The sequence below is a fragment of the Cololabis saira genome, chromosome 15 (genome assembly GCF_033807715.1).
Source record: "Cololabis saira isolate AMF1-May2022 chromosome 15, fColSai1.1, whole genome shotgun sequence".
Lineage (NCBI taxonomy): Eukaryota > Metazoa > Chordata > Actinopteri > Beloniformes > Belonidae > Cololabis > Cololabis saira.
The window spans coordinates 2453584-2479871 of NC_084601.1; the positions used below are offsets into that span (position 1 = coordinate 2453584).

The 26288-nt window shown below is 39.5% G+C and overlaps 1 protein-coding gene across 1 annotated transcript in view; it reads left to right on the top strand.

Moving 5' to 3' along the window:
* The window catches only part of ext1b (exostosin glycosyltransferase 1b), a 197799-nt gene that overhangs the window by 158100 nt on the left and 13411 nt on the right, over positions 1 to 26288 (top strand). The window contains exons 6-8 of the mRNA XM_061742107.1: positions 1330 to 1448; positions 11792 to 11887; positions 24592 to 24681. Coding sequence (XP_061598091.1) covers positions 1330 to 1448; positions 11792 to 11887; positions 24592 to 24681 — 305 coding nt within the window. The remainder of the gene's footprint in view (positions 1 to 1329; positions 1449 to 11791; positions 11888 to 24591; positions 24682 to 26288) is intronic.

Here is a 26288-nt window from a genome sequence, read left to right on the forward strand (position 1 = left end):
GAAAATCTACTTGAAACAGTTGAAAATTGTTGTTTTTTCCAGTGATGAGTCTTGTTTTAAGTGTAATGAGATTTTTTTTTACTAAAATGAGACATTTTAACTAGAAATAAGACAAATATTCTTGTTAAGATTGTGAGTTTTTGCAGTGATCCATTTTACTTATCCTGTGAAGGACAGAGTCATATTGATAAGTTCAGAAAAGTGTTTTTTATTGTTGTGTTTTGATGTATTTGATGTAAGCCCAGTGGATATTTAAAGCTTACAGAAGGCTGCATTTAACTGCTGCTATGTCATTCCTGCAGTATTTCTGCAGCTGTTTTGGTCACTGCTATTATTTGTAATATATTATATTATTTGTAATCAGCACAAATTATCTGTCATATGATACAATCCACCATCCCCCTGATTTTATTTTACAACTGGAGTTCTGCTTCACACACTGTACCACACATCACTGTCACTCCTCTTATTCTTTCTTTTTCTGTCGTGTTCTTTCGTCTTTCACTGTGGGTGGTTTCAGTCCTCTCTGACAGAATCAGGGTTTTAGGGGTTAATAAGATGTTAGATCAGACTCTTTTTCTCACACACCTATGCTTAAGAAATCATAATAATGATAATAAACATCTGCTGCAAAATCAAAATGGATATTTCTATGTGACAGTTGTTTTGTTCAAGGGTTTATCTCCATCCAACATTGTTTTTGTCGTACACTCTTTTTTTTAAAAGTTTTTAGACTATACTTTTTCATTACACATAACAAAGATACAGGAGTTTGCCAAGTTTGACGACAGCATATATTTCTCTTCAAAGAATGTGCTTAGTGGCAGAAAGTAGAGTTGTCTAATGCTATCTGTTCCCGCCATGCTTTGCTGCTTCAACTTAGATTAGATTTAAATTAGGAAAAGTTGGACGTCGTCTATGATCCGTCTTGCTCAATATCTTATTTCCTTCTCATTTTCAGCCTCGATTACTTTATTTCAACATGAAGTCAGACTGAATTGAAAGTCGGTTGTCTGTTTATTGGCTTACAGACTCAGCTGAGGAGTTTTCAAGATGAAATATTCAGTGATCAAGAGATTCTGCATTTTCAAAACACATTAACGCTGTTGAATATTTCAAGAGTGTTTTGAAACATGTCCAACCCTGACAATTAAATCATCTATATTTTTAACTGCTGTATTTCTCATCTGAGCGGATATCTTGGTCTGAAAATGTTAAAAGAAAAGAAGAAACAGATTGTGTTCTCTTTGAGATTGAGTCTAAATGGACAGGCCTTGCTGTTATCTGTTTCTGTAATCTGAATTAAATGCATGTTGTCTTGTGTTCCAGGTATTAAACCCTACCCCAAGTTCACGGCCGTCATCCACGCCGTCTCCCCGCTGGTGTCCCAGTCCCAACCCATCCTGAAACTACTGGTGGCTGTGGCCAAGTCCCAGTACTGTGCACAGGTAAACATATATGTGTGTGTGTGTGTGTGTGTGTGTGTGTGTGTGTGTGTGTGTGTGTGTGTGTGTGTGTGTGTGTGTGTGTGTGTGTGTGTGTGTGTGTGTGTGTGTGTGTGTGTGTGTGTGTGTGTGCGCGCGTGTGTGTGTGTGTGTTGCACAGCTGGTAGAGGAGCCAAAAATTGTACTCCAGTAAAAGTACTGTTACTTCAGAATAATATGACTCAAGTAGAAGTAAAAAGTAGTCATCCAAATAATGACTTGAGTAAAAGTAAAAAAGTACTTGGTGAAAAAACTACTCAAGTACTGAGTAACTGTTGAGTAACGTCTGATTTATTTTTTTAACACAACCATTCAACCAGACAAAAGTACAAAATAATCATCTTCAGGCAAATTAAATCAATAAAATAAATTAAAATTAATTAAAAAAATAGCTTAAATTAAAATAATCTTAGAGTAAATTCAAGTACTTTAATAAATAATAAAATAAATAAAATAACAGAATAAAAAAATTAATTAAGCACAAGTAGCACAAAATTTCCAGCCTTTGTACTTTTCATTTTTAACCAGCAGAACTAGAACAAACATGAACTCATAGAAACTCTGTGTGTGTTTGAGTCTGTGTAAATGTGACAAAACATGCAAAAACTAACATTTTTCCCAAAGAATCACCCAGTGATGTCATGAGATTGACGCGTACGTGGATAAAAGGGATAAAAGAAAAGTAACAGCTCAACGTAGCCTAATGTAGCGGAGGAAGAGGAACAGTTTCTCCTTCACAAATCTACTCAAGTAAAAGTAAAAAGTATAGTGATTCAAAACTACTCCTAAAAGTACAACATTTCCCAAAACTTACTCAAGTAGACGTAACGGAGTAAATGTAACTGGTTACTACCAACTCTGGTGTGTCTCACCATCACTAGAATCCTCTCATCTCTCTCTGCGTCTCCTGAAATCGTGCCGCCCCGTGCGGCTCCGCGGCCGTTACGTAATCATATTTTCCAACCAGAGCAGGAAGAGAACTGGCGCTCCATCTGTGTGTGCGCTGGAGAGTTAAGTTGGGAGGATTGAATTAGGACGGCGGTTTGTGTCTGTGCTACATCTGTCTCCATGGCAGCCGAGCCCTGCAGCACAGCTGGAGATGCATGTATCGATTCCCCTGCTCCTTACCAACGCAGGAAATAAAGTGGAATCTGCTCCCTGACGGTCGGGGGGTTTGTGTCAGCGGATGTGTGTTGTGTGCGTGTGTTCTAGTTTGTTTGTGCAGACACCGGAGCTGGAAGAAAGCGTGCAGCACATGCACGTGTGTTAGGTTACAGAAAGAGGCTAATGTAAGCTTTCAAGCTCACAGTAACACGTAAATAATACTACAGTTACTGCAATGCTTGACTTGTTTTATCGTAAACTTCATAAGTAAGATATGATTAAACCATTTTAATAGTCAACAACCCTCATTTTAAATGACTATAATGAAAATGCATTGTCGTGTAAAAAATATGAAACTATTTGCAAATCCAATCCACGTGAAGCAGAGAGAAAACAACATTTTAGAAGATAATCTGAACTTTTATTGACTGTTTACTGGAGAGCATGAACTACGGACGAGTATTAGGAAACAAAATATTTGAGAGTGGAAGATTTTTATTTTATTGTGCACTTTAAGAAAAAAGTCAAAATGTTGAGAAAAAAGTCAAAATGTCGAGATTAATGTTGAAATACAATTTCGAGAAAAAAGTCGAAATTTCGTGAATAATGTCAAAATTTCGCCTTTTTTCTCAACATTTTGACTTTATTCACGAAATATTTTAATTTTTTTCTCGACATTTCAACTTTTTGTCAACATTTCAACTTTTTTCTCAAAATTTCAACTTTTTTCTTGACATTTTGACTTTTTTTCTCGACATTTCGACTTTTTTCTCGAAGTGCATAATGAAAAAAAAAATCTTCCTCCTCTAAAATGTAATACCCTTACGTAAACACAACAGTCAGGGAGGAAATATTTCACCAGCACGTGAGTTCACAGTAATGCTTTATCTTCATATCATCACCACCAGAAAACCACACTTTTACATGATTTATTCCCCCAGTGATTATCTGTCAAATCAAACCATAAGAATGATGTTCTAAAGGATAAAATATATAATTAAAGATGTTTTTTCCCCTCTGAACAGAATACAAATCTTAAACTAAACTATCCGTACTACTTGCAAGCAGAACATGAAAAATATACAGGACTGTCTCAGAAAATTAGAATATTGTGATAAAGTTCTTTATTTTCTGTAATGCAATTAAAAAAAAAAAAAAAATGTCATACATTCTGTATTCATTACAACTGAAATATTGCAAGCCTTTTATTATTTTAATATTGCTGATTATGGCTTACAGATTAAGATTAAGATTCCCAGAATATTCAAATTTTTTTAGATAGGATATTTGAGTTTTCTTAAGCTGTAAGCCATGATCAGCAATATTAAAATAATAAAAGGCTTGCAATATTTCTGTTGATTTGTAATTAATCCAGAATGTATGACATTTTTGCATTACAGGAAATAAAGGACTTTATCACAATATTCTAATTTTCTGAGACAATCCTGTAGTGTACAATGTCCAAAAGTTGCCAGAAGGGGAAATAAAATAAATTGCATTGCCTCGTAGGAGAGATGGCAGGTTTGAAGATCTGATAATAAAAGTTTTGCACATCATAACTAAAGCTTTACAGAGTCCTACTCTCTGCAACCACCAGGCCCGGCCTCAGGGAGCAACATTTACTGTTAGGGATCAGGTCAGATGGCTGAGCCTCTTCAGACGGAGGCATTAAGTTTAGAAACAAACGTCTTCATCTCCATGTCGCCCGTGATGAAGGATTACAGTAATTCACAGCTAAGATGTGATGTGATCTGTTGGTTTAATGCACCAGCATTGTTCTGTATGAACACAATCAGAATAAATTGGACTGAAGTGGATTATACTGTATACGGATTATAACGACTTGGATTTAATTGGAATATAATTGGATTTTAATTAGACTCTCTGTAAAGTGCCCTGGGATGAGTTTTGTTGTGAATTATGGCTTCGCAAATAAACTGAATTAAAAGATCCTGAGCAAGGAGAATTAAAGAAGTGAACTTCTCCATGATGGATGATGCAACAATATCACGCAACGCTGAGCAGAAGGCCCGGGAAATTCTGCTTTTGTTCTTTTACCAACGTTTAAATGACAATCCATATTTATGTTTCAGTCTATTTCTAACAGAATATGCGATATTAAAGGTGTATTGTTGATTATAAGCCATCACCTGCATGTTCTGTATGTAGGTGGTAACGCAGGCTCACGTCCCATAACTCCTTCTCCCAGAACAGCAGGCCGCTGTCATTTATTCTATTTTTGAAATGCAGGTGCTTTTGTGTCCGTCGTTCTCCGGGCTGTGCATGCAGAGTGGAGAGCAGGGCACAGCCGGGGGGTTTTCTCTCACTCTTAGCGCGCAGAGAAGATGAAAGATTGCGAGGCGGCCACTGCTGTGCATTGAGCGGCCGGTGCAGAACGGTATAAATAAATGAACGGAGAGAATGAAACCTGTCGGAGGGACGAGGACACTAAATTGAATGTACCGAACCTTTTGAAGCATTTTGACTCGTGTGAATTTGTACACACACATTTTGAGGGAAGCACTTGTTTCTCTCGTTGGCAGAAGTGAGTTTTCAGTTTTCTATATATTTATGTATACAGTATGCACACACACACACACACACACACACACACACACACACACACACACACACACACACACACACACACACAGGACGCCATCAGCACCCCGACAGAGAGACGCCATCTGTCCTCTAATCAAACAACGGTAGAGGCCTGTGAGAGTGGATTAACGTGTGTGTGTGTGTGTGTGTGTGTGTGTGTGTGTGTGTGTGTGTGTGTGGGTGTGGGTGTGTGTGTGGACTTACCTGTTGTTATCTCACGGGGACAGACATTTTCACACCTACATTCACAAAGGACTTTTTGTCATCAGTATTTGCTCAAATCGCTAGGATAATTCCATAATCGCCTTTTACTTATTCCAGTATTTGCGTATTATCTGACAGGTTTCCCAGGTACCGTACGCCTCTAAATCCATCCCAGAACGTTGTAGGGCAGGCCGGGTCCGGAGCAGAGCCCCCCTGGGCGTGGCGTGGTTAATGTGGGAGTAACGTGAGCGTTATTGATCACTGCAGTGATTGTTGCGGTCCGCCTGCACGGTGTCACCTCCGCTCTGCTCAGGAACCTGCTGGATTCATTTACTCTCTTTCTCAAGGACGTTTGAGCAGGGCAGACGCCAACTGAACACCACAGGAGGGGATGCTGCTAACGGGTCCCTAAAGGTTAATTTATCATTAAAGTGGGATTCAAAAGTGCATTTTCACTTTTGTCCCATCTGCAGTGCCTTGCCAAAGTATTTGCCTCCCTTGAACTTTGTGACCTTTTGCCACATTTCAGGCTTCAAACATAAAGATATAAAACTGCAAGTTTTTGTGAAGAATCAACAACAAGTGGGACACAATCATGAAGTGGAACGACATTTATTGGATTTGGGCCTGCTTTTCTTCAGCAGGGACAGGGACAGAGGTGTCAAGTAACAAAGTACAAATACTTTGTTACCTTACTTAAGTAGAAATTTATCTATACTTCACTGGAGTAATTATTTTTCAGACAACTTTTTACTTTTACTCCTTACATTTTCACACAATTATCTGTACTTTTTACTCCTTACATTTTAAAAACAGCCTCGTTACTCTATTTCATTTGGGCCTTTAAATAAAAACTATCCAGTTAAATTGCTCCATCCGGATAGAGTGAATTTGGTTGTGGTTGTTTCAGATGTTCTTGTCCAGTTTTGTTCTTACATCCGTTCCCTCAGATTCCTGCAACTAAACTGATGTACATTCCAATAAAGGTTAGGATAAATGATAACATGCCTCTGAAGTTTGACTTTTTGCACCATTACAATACTTATAGGCAACTAGTCATCATATCTGCTGCTCTCTGAAACACATGTTAATGCTCAATAGTACACATATATGCTTCTTTAATATATTTACATTATACTAAGATGCATTCATTTTCAATGGCTTTTGTCCTTAATGTCTTTTTTCCCCTTACATTACTTTTACTTTTATACTTTAAGTAGTTTTGAAACCAGTACTTTTATACTTTTACTTGAGTAAAAAACTTGAGTTGATACTTCAACTTCTACAGGAGTATTTTTAAACTCTGGTATCTATACTTCTACCTGAGTAATGAATGTGAATACTGAAGACACCTATGGACAGGGAAGATGGTTAACATTGATGGGAAGATGGATTGATCCAAATACAGGACCATTCTGGAAGAAAACCTGATGGAGTCTGCAAAAGACCTGAGACTGGGACGGAGATTTGTCTTCTAACAAGACAATGATCCAAAACATAAAGCAAAATCTACAATGGAATGGTTCACAAAAACATATCCAGGTGTTAGAATGGCCAAGTCAAAGTCCAGACCTGAATCCAATGGAGAATTTGTGGAAAGAACTGAAAACTGCTGTTCACAAACGCTCTCCATTGAACCTCACTGAGCTCCAGCTGTTTTGCAAGGAGGAATGGGCAAAAATGATAGAGACTGATAGAGACAAACCCCAATAGACTTACATCTGTAATCGCAGCAAAAGGTGGCGCTACAAAGTATTAACTTAAGGGGGATGAATAATTTTGCATGCCAACTTTTTCAGTTTTTTATTTGTTAAAAAAGTTTGAAATATCCAATAAATTTCGTTCCACTTCATGATTGTGTCCCACTTGTTGTTGATTCTTCACAAAAACTTGCAGTTTTATATCTTTATGTTTGAAGCCTGAAATGTGGCAAAAGGTCACAAAGTTCAAGGGGACCAAATACTTTTGCAAAGCACTGCAGATCCCGGTCTCAGGGTCGTCAGTCGCTTTTTTCCCGTTAGGTTTCCCTGTGTCGTCAGTCAACGCGTCACACCGGTCAGATGTCTCGACAACAAGACTATTTATACCAGTTATGTGTCCCATGTGTTACTGCTGCTTTGCTGGGAATTCATGTCCCATTTTTTGAGATATTTCCCGTCTTTGCACTTGATTCTTTCAAGGTGAAATCACCATAAATAGCAACGATGCGGTGGCACTGAAAGTTCAACACATGCCAGCATGAAAAAAAACAAGAAAAAGAACCGGCAAACTAAGAACAGATGGATGCCAGTTTTCTCATTTAATGATGCAACCAAAGCGGTGATATGTAGTCCTAATTTTGAAAAGCAATCAAACATTAGAGACGGCAAAAACCACAGAATGCTGAGAGGGATGTTTGTGTTCAGAATGAGAGGAAGAAAGAGAAAACAAATATAATGGCCATACTGTTATTTCATTTCCACACTGTGCAGCTGCTTTAAATATAAATCTTACAAAATCTAATAAAGAAAAAAAATAATAAATAAGTAAGTAAACTAAAGGAGCGGAGCTGCTGAAGTTATTAGCCCCTAGGACCAGTTTGAGCCTCGCTGACTGCTCGCTGAGATGGCCTTTGTTTAGAAGTCAGATTTGAATTGTGTAACACTTTATTACTCCCCAGTAGAAACTATACTATTATAGAAAGGATGGCAACAAAGGACCTGACACATTATTAACAGGTAATAAAGGTTTAACTGTGTGGTTAAAGCTCCCAGCTCCCAGCTCAACGTCGGGGGGAAGAGTCGCGTCTTTACAGTCAATTGTAGAGAATTACAACCCCTGTTGGTTACAGGCACTTGTAATTAGAGCTGGGGATCCATTCAAATGTCAAGAATCAATTCCGATTCTTAAGATTCAGAATCGATTATCACCATTTGATCCGATTCAATATTGATTTGGGTTAGTGTTGCCTGGATTATATGACTGTAAAATAACTATTGAAATAATAATTTCACAATAATTATTGTGAAATAACTAAGAAATAAATAACTCAAATAGGCATTTCAATATCCATTTAAAGTGCAAAAAAAGAAAGAAATTGCAACAGCTCAAGCAGTAAACTAGTTATTTTAGCTTGTCTGATTTATTCTGTCACCAGACACAGCTGGACATGAAGCACCGGCATTTTTCAGGTATTTCATGACAAACCGTGTCCGATAACAGAGAAACCAAACAAGCTCTGGTAAATATAGATAATATGAACTTCATTGAACTAATATAAGATTTAGAAATTTAAGCTGAAATGTCCAGCATTTTCTCTAAAGAAAAGTTCATTTAGTTCAGGAGTTTTCAAAACTACTGGGATTAAAGTTCACCAGGAAAAAATGTAATGATGAAAAAAAATAAAAATCGATCTTTAGACATACAAATCGATTTTTAGGAATTAATATGAGAATCGGATTAGAATCAGAAAATCGATTTTTTCAACACAGGCCTACTTGTAATCTCCCCCGTACTTTAGTCGTGCCACTGTAGCTGCAATCCCTTTTTACCCATAGTGACTACGTTTACATGCCGTCAAAAATTGGGGTTATTGCTAATATTCCAGTTACTGAAACATTGGGAATATTCCGTTTACATGGTAATTAATCATTCAGGATATCTGGATCAAACCAGCGACGCACGGAGAACATAATGACACAATTCCCGTCATTTCCTCTTCTTCTTCCTGTATCCAAATTCAAAACAAATGCTGCTTCACGCAACTTTTCTCTCACCTTCTTGTAAATCTTCTATCCCGGTACTTTCTAGCGTCTACAAATGCAGAAATGTTCATATCCTTCATTACATTTATGAAGTGATTAGTCTCCTCCTGGTCTTGGTTTCTCCGTGTTTAGAAGAACTTCCTGGACTCAAAAGACCAGGATTCCTTGTGAACAGAGCATGTGCAGAAAACAAATTCCTGTTCCGTTTGATGGGGATATTCCGTTTGGCGTTTACATGACCCAATATTCAGGTTTTAAAAGGAGTAACCCAGGGCTCATATTGGGGTTTTTAAAAACCCCAATATGAGCATATTCAGGTTATTCAAAGGGGTTATTGGTGTTTACATGGCCGTGCAAATTCAGGTTATTGCTAATATTGGGGTTTTAAAAGGGTTATTGATGCATGGAAACGCAGTCAGTGTCTGAACTCTGCATGAGGAGGTGTTGGAGTCCGGGCTGTTTTCCTTCAGCTTCACCATGTGAAACACACACGTCTATATTCCTGTCGAGACGGCAGGTTCTCGCTCCAAGCGACTTAATTAGACAGTCAGTCACACCTCTTCAGATTTACAGCAAAGAAATGTAAAAGAGACACTAAACACATGCCAGACGAAGGTTTGCACGCTCCACATTTGACATGACGACAGCAAGAACTAATATTAAAAAGAGATGTACATCAATTAAGGACAGAGAAATATGGAATAGTTGTGACAACGACCTAAAAATGTACAGTTCTATCTACAAGTTTAAAGAAATGTTTAAAGAAAATACTGTAAATAAATATAAAACACTATAATTATAAAGTATACTATCTAAAACATTCTAGAATGGGAAACATCAATTTTATATTTTGTCTTACTTATTTTTGTCTTCTTTATGTATTGTTTTTTTCCACTGAGAAAAGTTAATGTCTCATATTTAACCTGATCTTAAGATAAAAAGGGAAGGCACTATAAGCTACGGCTTCAGCTACACCTTTTCTGCAAAAGAAATGTTTTTTTTTTTTCTTTTAACCTTTTCATCTTGTCCTGCATAAAAAGTGTGTACAAGCCAAAATAAAGATTCCTAACATAACAAATAACACATCAACATGAGAAGCACACGAGAGCGTTAGGAAACCTTCCCATTTGCACGTTAGAAGAATGAGCAGAGGTGCTGGGGCTTAACCGTGTAGATAAAGGTTCAGGTGCTGCAGGACCGTTTCATTAAATATTGATGTCAATATTGCTGTAGTGCAGGAAAGCAGCAAACCCGTGCTATTACTCATATTAAACACTCCACTCCATGATGGCTGAGATTTTCTTGTATTTGACCTGTTTTATATTCTAAAGTCACACTTAAAAGTAACTCCACTTCTCTGTCACTCCAAACGAAAGACTGTCGTTCATCTTGGAAGTAACTGGAAGTTACTCGTGTCATTTGTTGGCGTTTTTTTCCAGGATTCTGATTGGCTAGCACAGGGGTCGGCAACCCAACATGTTTTAGATCCATATTGGACCAAAAACACAAAAAACAAATATGTCTGGAGCCGCAAAACATGAAAAGTCTTGTATTAGCCTTATAATGAAGGCAACACATGCTGCATTTATCTATATTAGTTATAACTGGGGGAAGATTTTTTTTTTCTTTATGCACTTCGAGAAAAAAGTTGAAATGTTGAGAAAAAAAGTCAAAATGTCAAGAAAAAAAGTCAAAATGTCAAGAAAAATTGTCAAAATGTCAAGAAAAATAGTCAAAATGTCAAGAAAAAAAGTCAAAATGTCAAAAAAAAAGTCAAAATGTAGAGAAAAAAAGTCAAAATGTAGAGAAAAAAAGTCAATGTTGAGGAAAAAAAGTCAATGTTGAGAAAAAAAAGTCAAACTGTCGAGAAAAAAAGTCAAAATGTCGAGAAAAAAAGTCAATGTTGAGGAAAAAAAGTCAATGTTGAGAAAAAAAAGTCAAAATGTAGAGAAAAAAAGTCAAAATGTAGAGAAAAAAAGTCAATGTTGAGGAAAAAAAGTCAATGTTGAGAAAAAAAAGTCAAACTGTCGAGAAAAAAAGTCAAAATGTCGAGAAAAAAAGTCAATGTTGAGGAAAAAAAGTCAATGTTGAGAAAAAAAAGTCAAACTGTCGAGAAAAAAAGTCAAAATGTCGAGATTAAAAAGGAAAGGAAAAAGGAAGAAAATAAGAGAAAAAAAGGAAAAAAAGAAGAAAAAAGAAGTCTTGTATAAGCCTTAGAATGAAGACAACACATGCTGCATTTATCTATATTAGTTATAACTGGGAGAAGATTTCTTTTACCTTATGCACTTCGAGAAAAAAGTCAAAATGTCAAGATTAATGTTGAAGTACATTCTCAAGAAAATATCATTTGATTGGATTTGAGTATCCGATGGGCTTCTATCATCCCCAACAGAAGGGGAACCTGACAATTTGATGAGATTGTCTGTGATCTTAAATGCTAAAAGCCAGTTCTGGCTTTAACTGGAAATGTTTTCACTCCACACGCCCGTCTGGCTCTTCTGGCTCTTCAGCACTGAATGGGCTTGTAATGAGGTGGCATTTTCTGGCCACAAGGCATGTAAATGTCACTTCTTCACTGGGCTGATTTGACAACATGCAAGGAAGTTGTTTTTCTGCACAGATAATAAAAAAAAAGTTTTTCTTTTCCAGATTATCGTCCTGTGGAACTGTGACAAACCTCTCCCTGCAAAACACCGCTGGCCGGCGACCTCGGTGCCCGTCATCGTCATCGAGGGAGAGAATAAGGTGCACACACACACACACACACACACACACACACACACACACACACACACAGCTCTTTCTTCTCAGATAACCTCAAAGGTGTGATCATTATCATTTCTAATTACTTTGCATATGATATTCTCAAACGGTTAAGCTACTGTATCTTGACACATTTTTATTCACTCTAAGAGTTTCTGGGAGTTAATGAGTTTCGATTTCTGCTGCAGTGATTCCATTAAAAGACAGTTTGTGCCGTTTTAATTAAACCTCAGTAATGAGAATTTTATACACTGGTAAAAGAATGACTGAAAGGCTAATGCATTTTGTATATTGGAAAAATACTGGGGTGATAATAAAGGGAGAGCGCATATGCGTGCAACATTTATTTATTTTTAAAGTATCTACTTCTGTTTCTTGTCTTTAATTACAACCGAGCATCTTATTAATGTGAAGAGACATATTGTATGTGAAGAGCGAATGAGACACGATGTACAAAGTGAATACGGATCAGAAATGCCTTTTTTAATCCTACACTCTACATTTGTGGATAGAAATCAGAAATCATCTAAGACATAAAGGGGTGATTAAATCACCACCTCTTCATACTTGTTGTTTGCTGTGACCAGCATACAAAATGAAATTAAAGCTATTTTATTTACATCTTTTTGCATAAGAAGCAACAACTTGGGATTGATTCTTTTTTTAGTTTTTTGGTTTTAGGTTTGATTTCTGGACATAAATCAATGAAGAGTCCGTTTAAAGAGGGAAACTGTTGGGTGTCTGACTCTTCCAGATGTTTCTCACCAGGTTGAAGGTGCAGCAGCTTCAGGTGTAAAATGTTTGGATGTAACTGTTGTTGAGTCTCACGTGAGTCACGGAGCAGCTTTGCTTCTTCTCGTGGGGGCCGGTCTAGACCAAAGTACCCAAATGTGTTCAGACAAAACAACATGGTGGAACAGTTCATCTGTGTACAGGGAAGTTAGTGCGGGCTGCTGTAAAGCTGAGTTGTGGGAGCGTTAGCGTAGGGACATCAAGGGTACTGTGGTCTGTTTAATTCACCTTATGACTGGCTGGCTTACAGTCCTCATCTTCACATGATGGTTTCATATAGGAACATTTATTTAAGGGACGTTAACTAGCCTTTAGAATCATATTTGAAGATATTTCTGCTCATAATGGCGTCGTTTTGATTTGATAAGAGTTTCACAGAATTCTCCCGTTCAGTGATTCACCACATTTATTTAAATGGTGCGAGACATTCTTCTGCACGCTGACGCAGTTCTTACGGCAGTTAAAGGTTCATGGAGACACAGATCTGGCTGTCGCTAAGACATCTAAATATGTGCTATAGTAAAATGCAAACGTGAAACTAGACCAGGGGTCGGCAACACAAAATGTTGAAAGATAAATATTAACAAACAAATATGTCTGGAGCAGCAAAAAATGAAAAGTCTCGTATAAGCCTTAGAATGAAGAAAAACACATGCTGCATGTTTCTATATTAGTTATAACTGGGGGAAGATTTTTTTTTTCATTATGCACTTCGAGAAGAAAGTCGAAATGTCGAGAAAAAAGATGAAATTTCGAGAAAAAAGTCGAAATGTCAAGAAAATGTCAAAATGTTGAGAAAAAAGTTAAAATGTTCGAGAAAAAAGTCGAAATGTCGAGAAAAAAGTCGAAATGTTGAGAAAAGTTTAAATTTTGAGAAAAAAGTCGAAATGTCAAGATTAAAAAAGAAGAAAAAAGGAAAAAAAGGGGAAAATAAGGAAAAAAAAAAAGGTCAAACATTTTTGAAAAAGCTCCAGGACCCACCAGGGCGGCACTAAAGAGCCGCGTGCGGCTCTAGAGCCGCATGTTGCCGACCCCTGAACTAGACAGATCTCATCTCTCATCTCTAGGAACTTCAACGATCCAGTTCAACGGTTCATTCTCAATAGGATCATATTAACTGCTTGGCTAATGAAACCAACAGATTGCATCAAATCCTTTCTTTGATACGATCCCCCGTCCTGAGCAGCTCCAGGTGACCGTGGGAAGGAAAACTCCCCGTTAACAGGAAGAGAGCTGGCAGAACCCGAGCCATCTGCTGGGCTGGTGGGGGTGAGAGGACGGGAGAGAGGAGAGAACAGCAACAACAGATCAGGACAGAACACACGTTAATGTAAGAAAATAATAATGCCATTAATAAAGTTGGAGTAGAAGAGAACAAAGTGAGGAGAAGTGCATCATGGGAGTTCCCCCAGCAAGGGATGTTTCAGAGCTATCCCTAAGTGTAAGTTCTATCAATACAGATGACGCAGTTTCAGGTGTGAATGTTTGCATGTATCCCATCTCTAAGTCGTACAATAAAACGCCTCAAAGTGGTGCCAATTTGTCACCAACTAAATTATTTAATTGCTTCTGTTTGTCATATAGTAGGTCAAGCAGAAAAAATCCAATACTTCCAGGCTGAACGGCAGCGACGTAGTAGCACAGTCGGACATGCATCGCTCAATAAATGGATTTCACTCCTTTTTTTATACGGGGAGAAGGGCAGTCGCCCAATTAAATGCTGAGCTATAAGTGCATGTTGACTTAACTGCATGTAAACATACTGGGGATTGCTGTGTGTATTTTCACCTCTGTCCTCGGCTCCTCTGTCCTCGGCTCCTCTGTCCTTGGTCCTGCCAGTCAATATCAGAGCGTGGCCTTTCAGCGTGACGTCGTCCTGCAGAGCAGAGCAGAGCTCCTGCTCTCAAACCGGCAATTTTAACCCTTGTACTGTCTTCGGGTCAATATGACCTAACTCTCCTTCCTTCTTCCCTTCCTCTTTCTTTCCTTCCTTCCTTCCTTCCTTCCTTCCTTCCTTCCTTCCTTCTTCCCTTCCTCTTTCCTTCCTTCCTTCCTTCCTTCCTTCCTTCCTTCCTTCCTTCCTTCCTTCCTTCCTTCCTTCCTTCCTTCCTTCCTTCCTTCCTTCCTTCCTTCCTTCCTTCCTTCCTTCCTTCCTTCTTTCCTTCCTTCCTTCCTTCCTTTCCTTGGTTTCTCCCTTCCTTCCTTCCTTCCTGTCCTTGGTTTCTCCCTTCCTTCCTTCCTTTCCTTGGTTTCTTCCTTCCTTCCTTCCTTCCTCCCTTCCTTCTTTTTTCCCTTCCTTCCTTCCTTCTTTTTTCCCTTCCTTCCTTATTTCCTCCTGCTCTCTCCTTCCTTCTTCCCTTCCTCTTTTCTCCCTTCCTTCCTTCTTCCCTTCCTTCCGTCTTTTCTCCCTTCCTTTCCTTCCTTCCTTCCTTCCTTCCTTCCTTCCTTCCTTCCTTCCTTCCTTCCTTCCTTCCTTCCTTCCTTCCTTCCTTCCTTCCTTCCTTTCCTTGGTTTCTCCCTTCCTTCCTTCCTTTCCTTGGTTTCTTCCTTCCTTCCTTCCTTCCTTCCTCCCTTCCTTCTTTTATTCCCTTCCTTCCTTCTTTCCTTGGTTTCTCCCTTCCTTCCTTCCTTCTTTTTTCCCTTCCTTCCTTATTTCCTCCTGCTCTCTCCTTCCTTCTTCCCTTCCTCTTTTCTCCCTTCCTTCCTTCTTCCCTTCCTTCCGTCTTTTCTCCCTTCCTTTTCTCCCTTCCTTCCTTCCTTCCTTCCTTCCTTCCTTCCTTCCTTCCTTCCTTCCTTCCTTCCTTCCTTCCTCCCTTCCTCTCTTCCTCCTTCCTCCTTCCTTGACCTGAATACAGCACAAGGGTTAAACAGCATATATGTATGTGTTTTTAGAGGAATGGTGTTGGATTCCTCTCCTCCTCCCTCCCGTGTGCAGGGCTCCACCTGCCAGTCAGGGGAAGTGTTTTCACATCGCCGTGACTGGCAGCTCCGGAGAAACCACTTACAGGAAAACCATAAAGTCAGCCTGGTTTCTCCGGAGCTGCCAGTGACGGCGGGAGGCCTCGGCTCGGCCTCGGCGCTCAGATCGGGCCTAGCACTGGGACCAGCGTGTCTGCGGGCCGGTGCCAGGCGGCCTGTGGTTTGTTGTGGTTGTGGTGTTCTCCATGTTTACCGTGGCGAGCCGAGCTGTGCTCTTCCGCCCAGCAGCCACGGAGACGCAGGGAATGTTTGCTTCACTTTCATCTCTGTCCTCACTCACACGTCTCGTCACTTCTTTAATCATTTCTCTAATTCTAATTCTCCCTCTTTTATATAAACCTCCCCGTTCTCTTGATGTTGCAGAGATTTGTTCCAGGATTTCAGTGAAACTGAGATCATAGTCTGGGCTGCTTTTCTAGTCGAGAGACACAAAATGAGCTTTTTTTCCTTCCTTGAAGTTAATGAATCTTCTTTCTTCCAGATATCCTTGGCCAATTTATGTCGTATAATCATTTGGGAGAGAAGCAACAAATTCAGATTTTAAATATAATAATAACAGGGTTTTGAATAAACAACATTTCTAGTGTTTTCTAGCCCTAACTCTTACTCCAGCAGCTCTGGATTCATTACAAATCAGCTGAAATATTGCAAGCCTTTTATTATTTTAATATAGCTGATCATGGCTTACAGATTAAGAAAACTCAAATATCCTATCTCAAAAAATTAGAATATTCTGGGAATCTTAATCTTAAACTGTAAACCATAATCAGCAATATTAAAATAATAAAAGGCTTGCAATATTTCAGTTGATTTGTAATGAATCCAGAATGTATGACATTTTTGTTTTTTTAATTGCATTACAGAAAATAAAGAACTTTATCACAATATTCTAATTTTCTGAGACAGTCCTGTATAGAAGTCTTTGCCTGGGTCTGGACTCTGATTGGTCCATTTTAACACTTGATTTCCTTTTTTTCCAGCTATTCAGTTATGAATTTGTTAGCATGTTTGGGATCACTGTCCGGATAGATTGCAAGGTTTAGTTCTCGAACAAATAAATGTGATTTGCAGTTAGAGCTGGGGATTGATTCAAATGTCAAGAATCGATTCGATTCCGATTCTTAAGATTCAGAATCGATTATCACCATTTGATTCGATCCGATTCGATATTGTGTGTTAGTGTTGCCTGGATTATATGACTGTGAAATAACTATTGAAATAATAATTTCATAATAATTATTGTGAAATAACTAAGAAATAAATAACTCAAATAGTCATTTCAATATCCATTTAAAGTGCAAAAAAAGAAAGAAATTGCAACAGCTCAAGCAGTAAACTAATTATTTTATCTTGTCTGATTTATTCTGTCACCAGACACAGCTGGACATGAAGCACCGGCATTTTTCAGGTATTTCATGACAAACCGTGTCCGATAACAGAGAAACCAAACAAGCTCTAGTAAATATAGATAATATGAACTTCATTGAACTAATATAACATTTAGACATTTAAGCTGAAATGTCCAGCATTTTCTCTAAAGAAAAGTTCATTTAGTTCAGGAGTTTTCAAAACTACTGGGATTAAAGTTCACCAGGCAAAAATGTAATGATGGAAAAAAATAAAAATATATATATATATTTTTTTTTTTTAATAAAAAAAAAATAAAAATCGATCTTTAGACATACAAATCGATTTTTAGGAATTAATATGAGAATCGATTTAGAATCGGAACATCGATTTTTTTCAACACAGGCCTATTTGCAGTTAATCAGAGACGTCTGGTGCGATATACAGTGGGGAGAACAAGTATTTGATACACTGCCGATTTTGCAGGTTATCCCACTTGCAAAGCATGTAGAAGTCTGTAATTTTTATCATAGGTACTCTTCAACTGTGAGTGATGGAATCTAAAAAATATATCCAGAAAATCACATTGTATGATTTTTAAGTAATTAATTTGCATTTTATTGCATGACATAAGTATTTGATCACCTGTCAACCAGTAAGACTTCCGGCTCTCACAGACCTGTTAGTTCTTCTTTAAGAAGCCCTCCTGTTCTCCACTCATTACCTGTATAAACTGCTGATTACAGACTTCTACATGCTTTTCAAGTGGGAAAACCTGCAAAATCAGCAGTGTATCAAATACTTGTTCTCCCCACTGTAGATGAACATCTCTTCTTCACGTTTCTTCCTCAAAAGCCTGGTCTCTGAGATGAACCAGCTGTTCTTCTGCTTTATAGACTTCACGGAGCTCCAGATCTCAGTTAATATGCACCTGCAAGGGCTTTCACATTCTTGCTGCTAAAGATAATGTTTGGAAACCAGTGCTTTTCTCTGCAACCATCTTCTCTGTCATGAATGCCAGGAGAGCTTGTTTACGGCTGTTGGTTTAAGCCGTGTGCAAATCTCAGCAGGGGTCTGTTTGGTTTACACACTGGTGGTCCTGCTGTCTCCTTCCTCGCTTTTCCTCCTCTGCCACTGTCCTTTTCACGAGAGGAAGAGATGAAGTGCTGGAGGCAGATTCCTGCTGTAAAAGCTCACATTCCTTGAGAGTGACAGGAAGCCCCGGGCTAATACGTCTCACTTCCAACATTTCAAGCCATCTGGGAGCTGGAAACATCAGCCCCTTTTTCTCTCTGTCTAGTCCTTGTTTGTCTTCTGTTGCCTCCTCTTTCGTGTCTCCTGTCTTGTTCTCTCCTCTTCCTCGTTGGTATCCGCACTGTCGGGTTGTGGTGGAGGACGTGAGGCGAGCAGACGGGACTGCTGTGGTTGTTTTTCCTCCCTCTCTCTGCCCTCAGGACACGCCAGCAGTGATGACTGCAGTGAACTGACAGGGAGGTTACATCGCTCATCTTTACACTCAACTCATTTTCTCTGTTTGCGTAAACACAACACTCACTCACGCACTTCAGCCCCGCAGTGCATTAAAACACGAGTGACATTCAAAACTCTGCACTCTGGAATGTTTTGGGAAAGATGAGAAGTCGAAGGCTCTCGACTCTAAATGATCCTGCCAGGTGAAGAAATGTGAGATGGAAATGTACGTTGGAGCTCAAGAAGTTCATGTTTGAATGTTGATTCTATATATATATATATATATATATATATATATACATACAGTACTGGAGTTGTAAAATAAAATCAGGGGGAATGCTGGATTTTATCATATGGGGACAGATAATTTGTGCTGATTACAAATAATATAATAGATTACAAATAATAGCAGTGACCAAAACAGCTGCAGAAATACTGCAGGAATGACATAGCAGCAGTTAAATGCAGCCTTCTGTAAGCTTTAAATATCCACTGGGCTTACATCAAATACATCAAAACACAACAATAAAAAACACTTTTCTGAACTTATCAATATGACTCTGTCCTTCACAGGATAAGTAACATGGATCACTGCAAAAACTCACAATCTTAACAAGAATATTTGTCTTATTTCTAGTTAAAATGTCTCATTTTAGTTAAAAAATCTCATTACACTTAAAACAAGACTCATCACTGGAAAAAACAACAATTTTCACCTGTTTCAAGTAGATTTTCACTTAAAATAAGTAGAAAAATCTGCCAGTGGAACAAGATTTTTTAGCTTGTAATAAGAAGATAAATCTTGTCCCACTGGCAGATTTTCCTACTTATTTCAAGTGAAAATTTACTTGAAACAGGTGAAAATGTGAAATAAGTTATTTTTCTGGTGATGACTCTAAATGTTGAAATAGCAGTAAAACCACATTCATTGATGAAATGACATAAGGGATGGAAAGGAGGGATGGCAGTTTTATTTCAGGGGGGGATGCCACCCCCCCTCAACTCCAGTACTGTGTATATAAATATATATTGTGTGTGTGTATATATATATGTATATGGTAAGTATTGCATTTGGCAAAAACCTGAAAGTCACATGTAGATGCATTTTGATTTATTTGGTGCGTGTGTGTTTGAGAGAGAGAGCGTTTCCTTCACCAGCCCTCTTCACAGTCTTCTAATTTATTGAACCCTAAAAAAATATATCCAGTATCCAGAATGTCTAAAACAAATTTGGAGACAATTTTGAAATACCAAATGACAGATTTGGGCCGGTTCTTGACCTTGGAAGTAGTTTTTCAAAGGAATTGGTATTTTGTTATGTTCCTTGTGTCTTTACCTGAAGCTGAGAGATGTGGAATAGTATTTTTTCTAAAAGTCTGTGTGCATAGATAAAGCCAGGGGAGCCTGAAACACAACGCAAACGTGACTGTTTTATTACATTTTATCAGTTGTGTTTCCAAGTATATAGTGAATATAAAAAGCTTTGCATACCGGGCTGTTGGGTTGGGTGGCAACATGGAAACCATTTCTTATAAGAAAGAGTATGCAAGACTGAATTATTCAGTCAAGCTGAACCATGTGGGAAAATGTGTTGTGATCGGACAAGACAGAGGTTGAACTTTGTAACCTTCATTCTAAGAGTTTGATGCACCAGAGCATCATCCAGGGAACAGACACGCAGGGTGGAGGTATCATCATGGTCCGGCTCTATTCTGCTTCAGCTGGAGCTTTGTCAAGATCGGAAAATATAATAAGTCCAATTACCAAGATATTTAGCTTAAGTGCCACTTCCACTGTAGCTTAATTATTGTTAATGTGTGACATCACGCCATAAAGCTGCAGACGGTTATCACAAGATACAACTGTAGCGGGAGTTCAAGGTTACTTAACTGTTTTATTGTTGATAGCAGGAACAGAAGACACTTCTTGAAAGTAATCAGACATTCATTCAAATGAAAAAAAAAATGGATTGATATTTCAGCGTGAAACGAACCTTCCTGTGGTTTTTTAAGGGACTATCTCTCTGCTGGAGACAGGACGGTCCTGGTGTAACAGCCAGCCGGTGGGTGGTAGATGAGTAAAAGTATTGTTGCATTTCCTTTACATCGGCTCAATAAACCCTAAACTTAACCGCCGGCCCATTCCTCTGCTTCCTTTAGCTTTTATAGAGGATAGTTATAAGGCCATGATGTTTGGAGTGTTTCCTTCTGTCTCTTCCTAACTGTGGCCCAGGTGTTGCACTTCTTTACACTTACATCAACGTGCAGTCGCATTGTTTCTAATCAATCACCATAAGGTTCCTATGAATTCCCCAAGAATGCTTAAAAACTAAAGAGGAGCTAAAAAAGAGCTTCTAAAAGCATTTCTGTGAACTAGTCGGCTGCAGGAACCTCCTCCTCTGCTCGCTGGCCCAACAGAACCCGGTTGTTATCGCTCCCTTTTGTAGACGCTCTGTAAAGTTGTCCTCTCCTTGTCTTTTAAAGGAGCTTGAGGCTCCTTTTAAGAAATGAGACTCTCTAGCGCCACCCTTCACCACGACGGCCGTCGGGGGTACTGCAGCCAACAGTGAAGCCGGCACGGGAGAACGGGGAGAACGCACATGCAGCGTCATGTGACGTCACATCCACAGGACAGCGCGGGAAATTCGGGACCGAATTGCAGCACATTTTGCAGCACACAGCCTGTTCAAGGCAACGGAGAGATACACTAGAGGATCATTCTTTTGGGTTTGGAACGCTTCATCTGACATTATTACTAGAAAACTTAAAATGTATACGTTTTTTTTCATAAATCCTGCCACAATCCGGCCTCAAGCTCCTTTAAAATGAAATGAAAAAAAGCTTGACGTTTGCAATGTTTGTTAGATAAAAGCAGTAATCTGAAGAGCTTTGTTAGTTTGTGGAATTACACCTCTAAAGTTGGGCCACTGGAGTGGGTGGGAGATTTCACGCTGAGGGGCAGTATTTATTATTATTATTTCTTTATTTGGTATGGACATCACTATTACACAGGACAAACCAAATGCACTGTTTGAGGGTTTTAGCATACATGCTAATTTGCAACAGCTGTCCACAGGAGGCTTTAAAAAAGTACAGACAATAAAATATACAATAAAATTAGAGGATGATATAAGATATAAAGCAAAGACAACGTAATTCAAGAGCAGAACCAGACTTGACCTATTCATGTAGGCACTGTTGTTTAGATTTGAGCCATAGTTTGAGTCCTCTGTTGAAAATATTGCCACGCATATTTTATTCTAATATTCTAATATTTCTAATTTTAAATTAGTGGGTAAAGAATTACAGAGTTTTGCACCTACACATTAAAGACAGACTCACCAAAAGAGGTCTTATACTTTGGGATACGACAATCACCATTGGTGGAGGCCCGTGTGGTTACTCTACCTCATAACCACTTCAGAGAACAGGGGGGAAACATGATTATGTAAACATTTAAAAACCAGTTCAAGACTACTAAAATTCACAAAGTTTTCAAAAGTGAAAAGGTTGTGTTTTCTTAAAATTTCACAGTGGTGCCATCTCCACGACAATCTCCATTTGTTGCTGCCTTTACCTGTAATTAAAATCTGCTGAGTGTGAGGTGGCAGGTATATTTTTACAGGTGTTTGTGGAGAAAGGAGGCCGACATAAACAACTGTCGGAAGTACTTGTTGGAAGTAAACGGCGTTCCCGGTGCAGGTGGTGTTTTCAAGAGTCCCATTTTACTTTTAAAGAGCCGACCTTAAGAACTGAACTGAATATCAAACTACCAGGCCTTGTAGTCCCGCTGTTTGCATCGGCCGGGTTGACTGTGCGTGCGTGCGTGCGTGCGTGCGTGCGTGCGTGCGTGCGTGCGTGCGTGCGTGCGTGCGTGCGTGCGTGCGTGCGTGCGTGCGTGCGTGCGTGCGTGCGTGCGTGCGTGCGTGCGTGCGTGCGTGCGTGCGTGCGTGCGTGCGTGCGTGCGTGCGTGCGGGCCCATTAAAGCCTGGATTTGTTCGCTGCTCCGTGGTTTGTGTGGGAGGTTGTTTGAGTTTGAACACACATTCAGTTTACAATGTGCACTTTCTTTGTCAAGGAGAAGCTGTTGTTTTCTTTCATCAGAGCAGCAGACCAAAGACTTCCATCTAAATATCCTCAAGATGTTTATCCTCCATCCACCCACCAGCCCAGCCAGCTCTCTCTCTCAGCTTCCAGGAAATATTCAAGGACTGTCATGTATTATAGAGCTGCATCTGCCATAAAATATACATATTCTGTTTCTCAAGTTGGAGGAGAAGAAAAGTACATTTGTGCCGCGTGTATAACACATAACTTACACGATGTGTCTGTCCCTGTTTATGTGTTTTTATTGATTTAAAAGAGAAAGATGACCCCGCAGCAGTAATGGAAACCTGTATCTGCACTCCATCACTGTTGAGAACAACGGGGCGCAGCCTGCAGTAAAGTGGAGGATATTGGCTTTTCTCCTCTTCCCTATGCGCCGCCGTTTGTTGTTGTCATGACTTGTCGTCTCCCCTGAATATCATGAAGTTGGGGAGAAGCATTAAAAATGCATAGTCTGGTTATAAAGAAGGAAAAACAGATTTATTGTGGAATCTATCTCAAGGTGAAGCTCGTTCTTCCCCCAGCGGTTGGAGGGCAGGGACGTGGCCCGGCTCGTATTTCGCCGGTTATGACCCGATGTCACACGTCCACTAACCCTTCCAGGCTAAAGCCATGGATGGGCTTTTCAACACACAAAAATGATTATAATGACATTTGTTTTATGGGAAAGGACAGGGATTCTCGGTGGAAACAGAAGATGTAACAGTTGTAAAAGGTTGTTTTTTTTTCAATTTCAAAGGTGTAGTTCGTTTAGAGCAGGAGTCGGCAACCCGTGGCTCTAGAGCTGCATGTGGCTCTTTAGCGCCGCCCTAGTGGCTCCTGGAGCTTTTTCAAAAATGTTTGACCTTTTTTTTCCTTTTTTTCTTCTTTTTTTCCTTTTTTTCTTCTTTTTCTCTTTTTTTCTCCTTTTTCCTTTTTTTTGTTTTTTCTTCTTTTTTTTCATTTTCTCTCTTTTTTTCTTCCTTTTTCCTATTCCTTTTAATCTCGACATTTCGACTTTTTTCTCAACATTTTCGACTTTTTTCTTGTAGTGCATAATGAAAAAATAATCTCCCCCCAGTTCTAACTAATATAGAAACATGCAGCATGTGTTCCTTCATTCTAAGGCTTATACGAGACTTTTAATTTTTTGCGGCTCCAGACATATTTGTTTTTTGTGTTTTTGGTCCAATATGGATCTAAAACATTTATGGTTGCCGACCCCTGGGCTAGGGGTTGAGGAGTAAAAGATTTGTGCAAGCAGCAAGTTCTGCAAGTGGGTTTGTTATCATTTACAAGCCAAGTGGAGCCTTTTCCTCAGCTTTACCGAGTTCTACTTAAAAGCAGCTGTGATTCATATTTCTGTACGACGGCCAGTTGTTTCAGGATCGTGTTCCAGCCGACGCCACCTCTCCGTCTCGGCCCGGCTCGGACCAGAGAGCTCTCCTCGCACGCTTTAAAGCCTTTCCGCTCCGCCGGTCAATACTACTTCATCTGCAGACCTTCTACAGAGGAAAACCAGAACCCTTCTGAGTTATTTGATATCTGAGCGTGAATACAAGGAATCCCGCTCTCAAATTGAAAGACAAATGCTTTAGATTAAAGATGATATCCACAGCATAGTTCTGGGAGGAGACGCTAGGAACCAGCCAGAGCTGGCCAGAAGAAATACTCTTTTATCTGGTTTGGACTATTAGTACTTTAACCTAAATAAGCAGAAAGAAAGCCAAGCTGAGTCAATAGAAAATAAGTTCATCATGGTTCAAATGTAACCTTCCCCTGACTCTTAAATGCGTTTCATGACTGGAGCATTTCAAGGAAGTTCAGATCTGTTATCTCAGCGCTGAGATTTCAGCTCCAGCATTCTTTTAATATTTCCCTTCACCCTCCAATCTGCGTCTGCTCTTTCAGCCATTTTAATCTTTGCCATTCAACCAAGTAATGATTTATTAATGCCGCTTGAAGAGTCCGTCCTAACGCAGTCATGTGGTTTCTAACCTTCTGTCCCCGCAGGTCATGAGCAGCCGCTTCCTGCCTTACGAGACCATCGTGACGGACGCCGTCCTCAGCCTGGACGAGGACACGGTGCTGTCCACCACAGAGGTATCCAAGTCTTCATCTCTGTTTCTGTCTGTCTCAGTCTCAGTCCTCGGCTTGTTCAAATGACTCTTCTGTCAGGCCACGTTTCCACATAGCCGGGTATTTACAAAAACAGATATTTCCCCCTCTACGTTTTGAAAAATACCATCATTTCCACGAACCCGCATAAATACACTGTCATGGTGCTATGAGCAGCCAAACCTACAGGGGGCAGTGTAACGAGAAGATAAAGTCATGCTAGCCAATCAGAATCCTGGAAAAAAACATCAACAAATGACACGAGTAACTTCCAGTTACTTCCAAGATGAACCAGAGTCTTTGGTTTGGAGTGACAGAGAAGTGGAGTTACTTCTCAACATTTTGACTTTTTTCTCGACATTTTTCTCAAAATTGTGACTTTTTTCTCAAAATTTCAACTTTTTTCTCAAACTTTCTACTCTTCTCATTAGAAGAGTAGAACATCTTTTCATTATTGTAGTTTCAAAGGGGAGTTTTTCCTTGCCACTGTTTGGCTTAAGGTTTTTCTCCCACTAGGGGAGTTTTTACCTGCCATTGTTTATGTAATAATTGCTCGGGGGTTTATGTTTATGTTTATGTTTATGTTTATGTTTATGTTTATGTTTATGTTTATGTTCTGGATCTCTGGAAAGCGTCTAGAGGCATCTGTTGTATTAGACGCTATATAAATAAAATTGAATTGAATTGAATTGAATTCTCAAAATTTCCACTTTTTTCTCAAACTTTCTACTTTTTTTCTCAAAATTTCAACTTTCTTCGCGACATTTCGACTTTTTTCTCAAAATTTCGACTTTTTTCTCGACTTTTTTCTCAAAATTTCCACTCTTTCTTTAAAATCTCTCAAAAAATGATATTTCCCCGTCTACGTTTTGAAAAATACCATAATTTACACGAACCTGCATAAATATCTGTTAAGGTGCTATGAGCAGCCAAACCTACAGGGGGCAGTGTAACGAGAAGATAAAGTCATGCTAGCCAATCAGAATCCTGGAAAAAAACATCAACAAATGACACGAGTAACTTCCAGTTACTTCCAGATGAACGAGAGTCTTTGGTTTGGAGTGACAGAGAAGTGGAGTTACTTTTAAGTGTGACTTTAGAATATAAAACAGGTAAAATACAAGAAAATATTGACGGTGGCCAAACTAATTGTAAACACAGGTCGCACTCATGACGCGGTTACGGAGCTGCAGCACGGTTACGGAGCTGCAGCACGGTTACGGAGCTGCAGCACGGTTACGGAGCTGCAGCACGGTTACGGAGCTGCAGCACGGCTACGGAGCTGCAGCACGGCTACGGAGCTGCAGCACGGCTACGGAGCTGCAGCACGGCTACGGAGCTGCAGCACGGCTACGGAGCTGCAGCACGGTTACGGAGCTGCAGCACGGTTACGGAGCTGCAGCACGGTTACGGAGCTGCAGCACGGTTACAGAGCTGCAGCTCGGTTACAGAGCTGCAGCACGGTTACGGAGCTGCAGCACGGTTACGGAGCTGCAGCACGGCTACGGAGCTGCAGCACGGTTACGGAGCTGCAGCACGGTTACGGAGCTGCAGCTCGGTTACGGAGCTGCAGCTCGGTTACGCAAAATCAA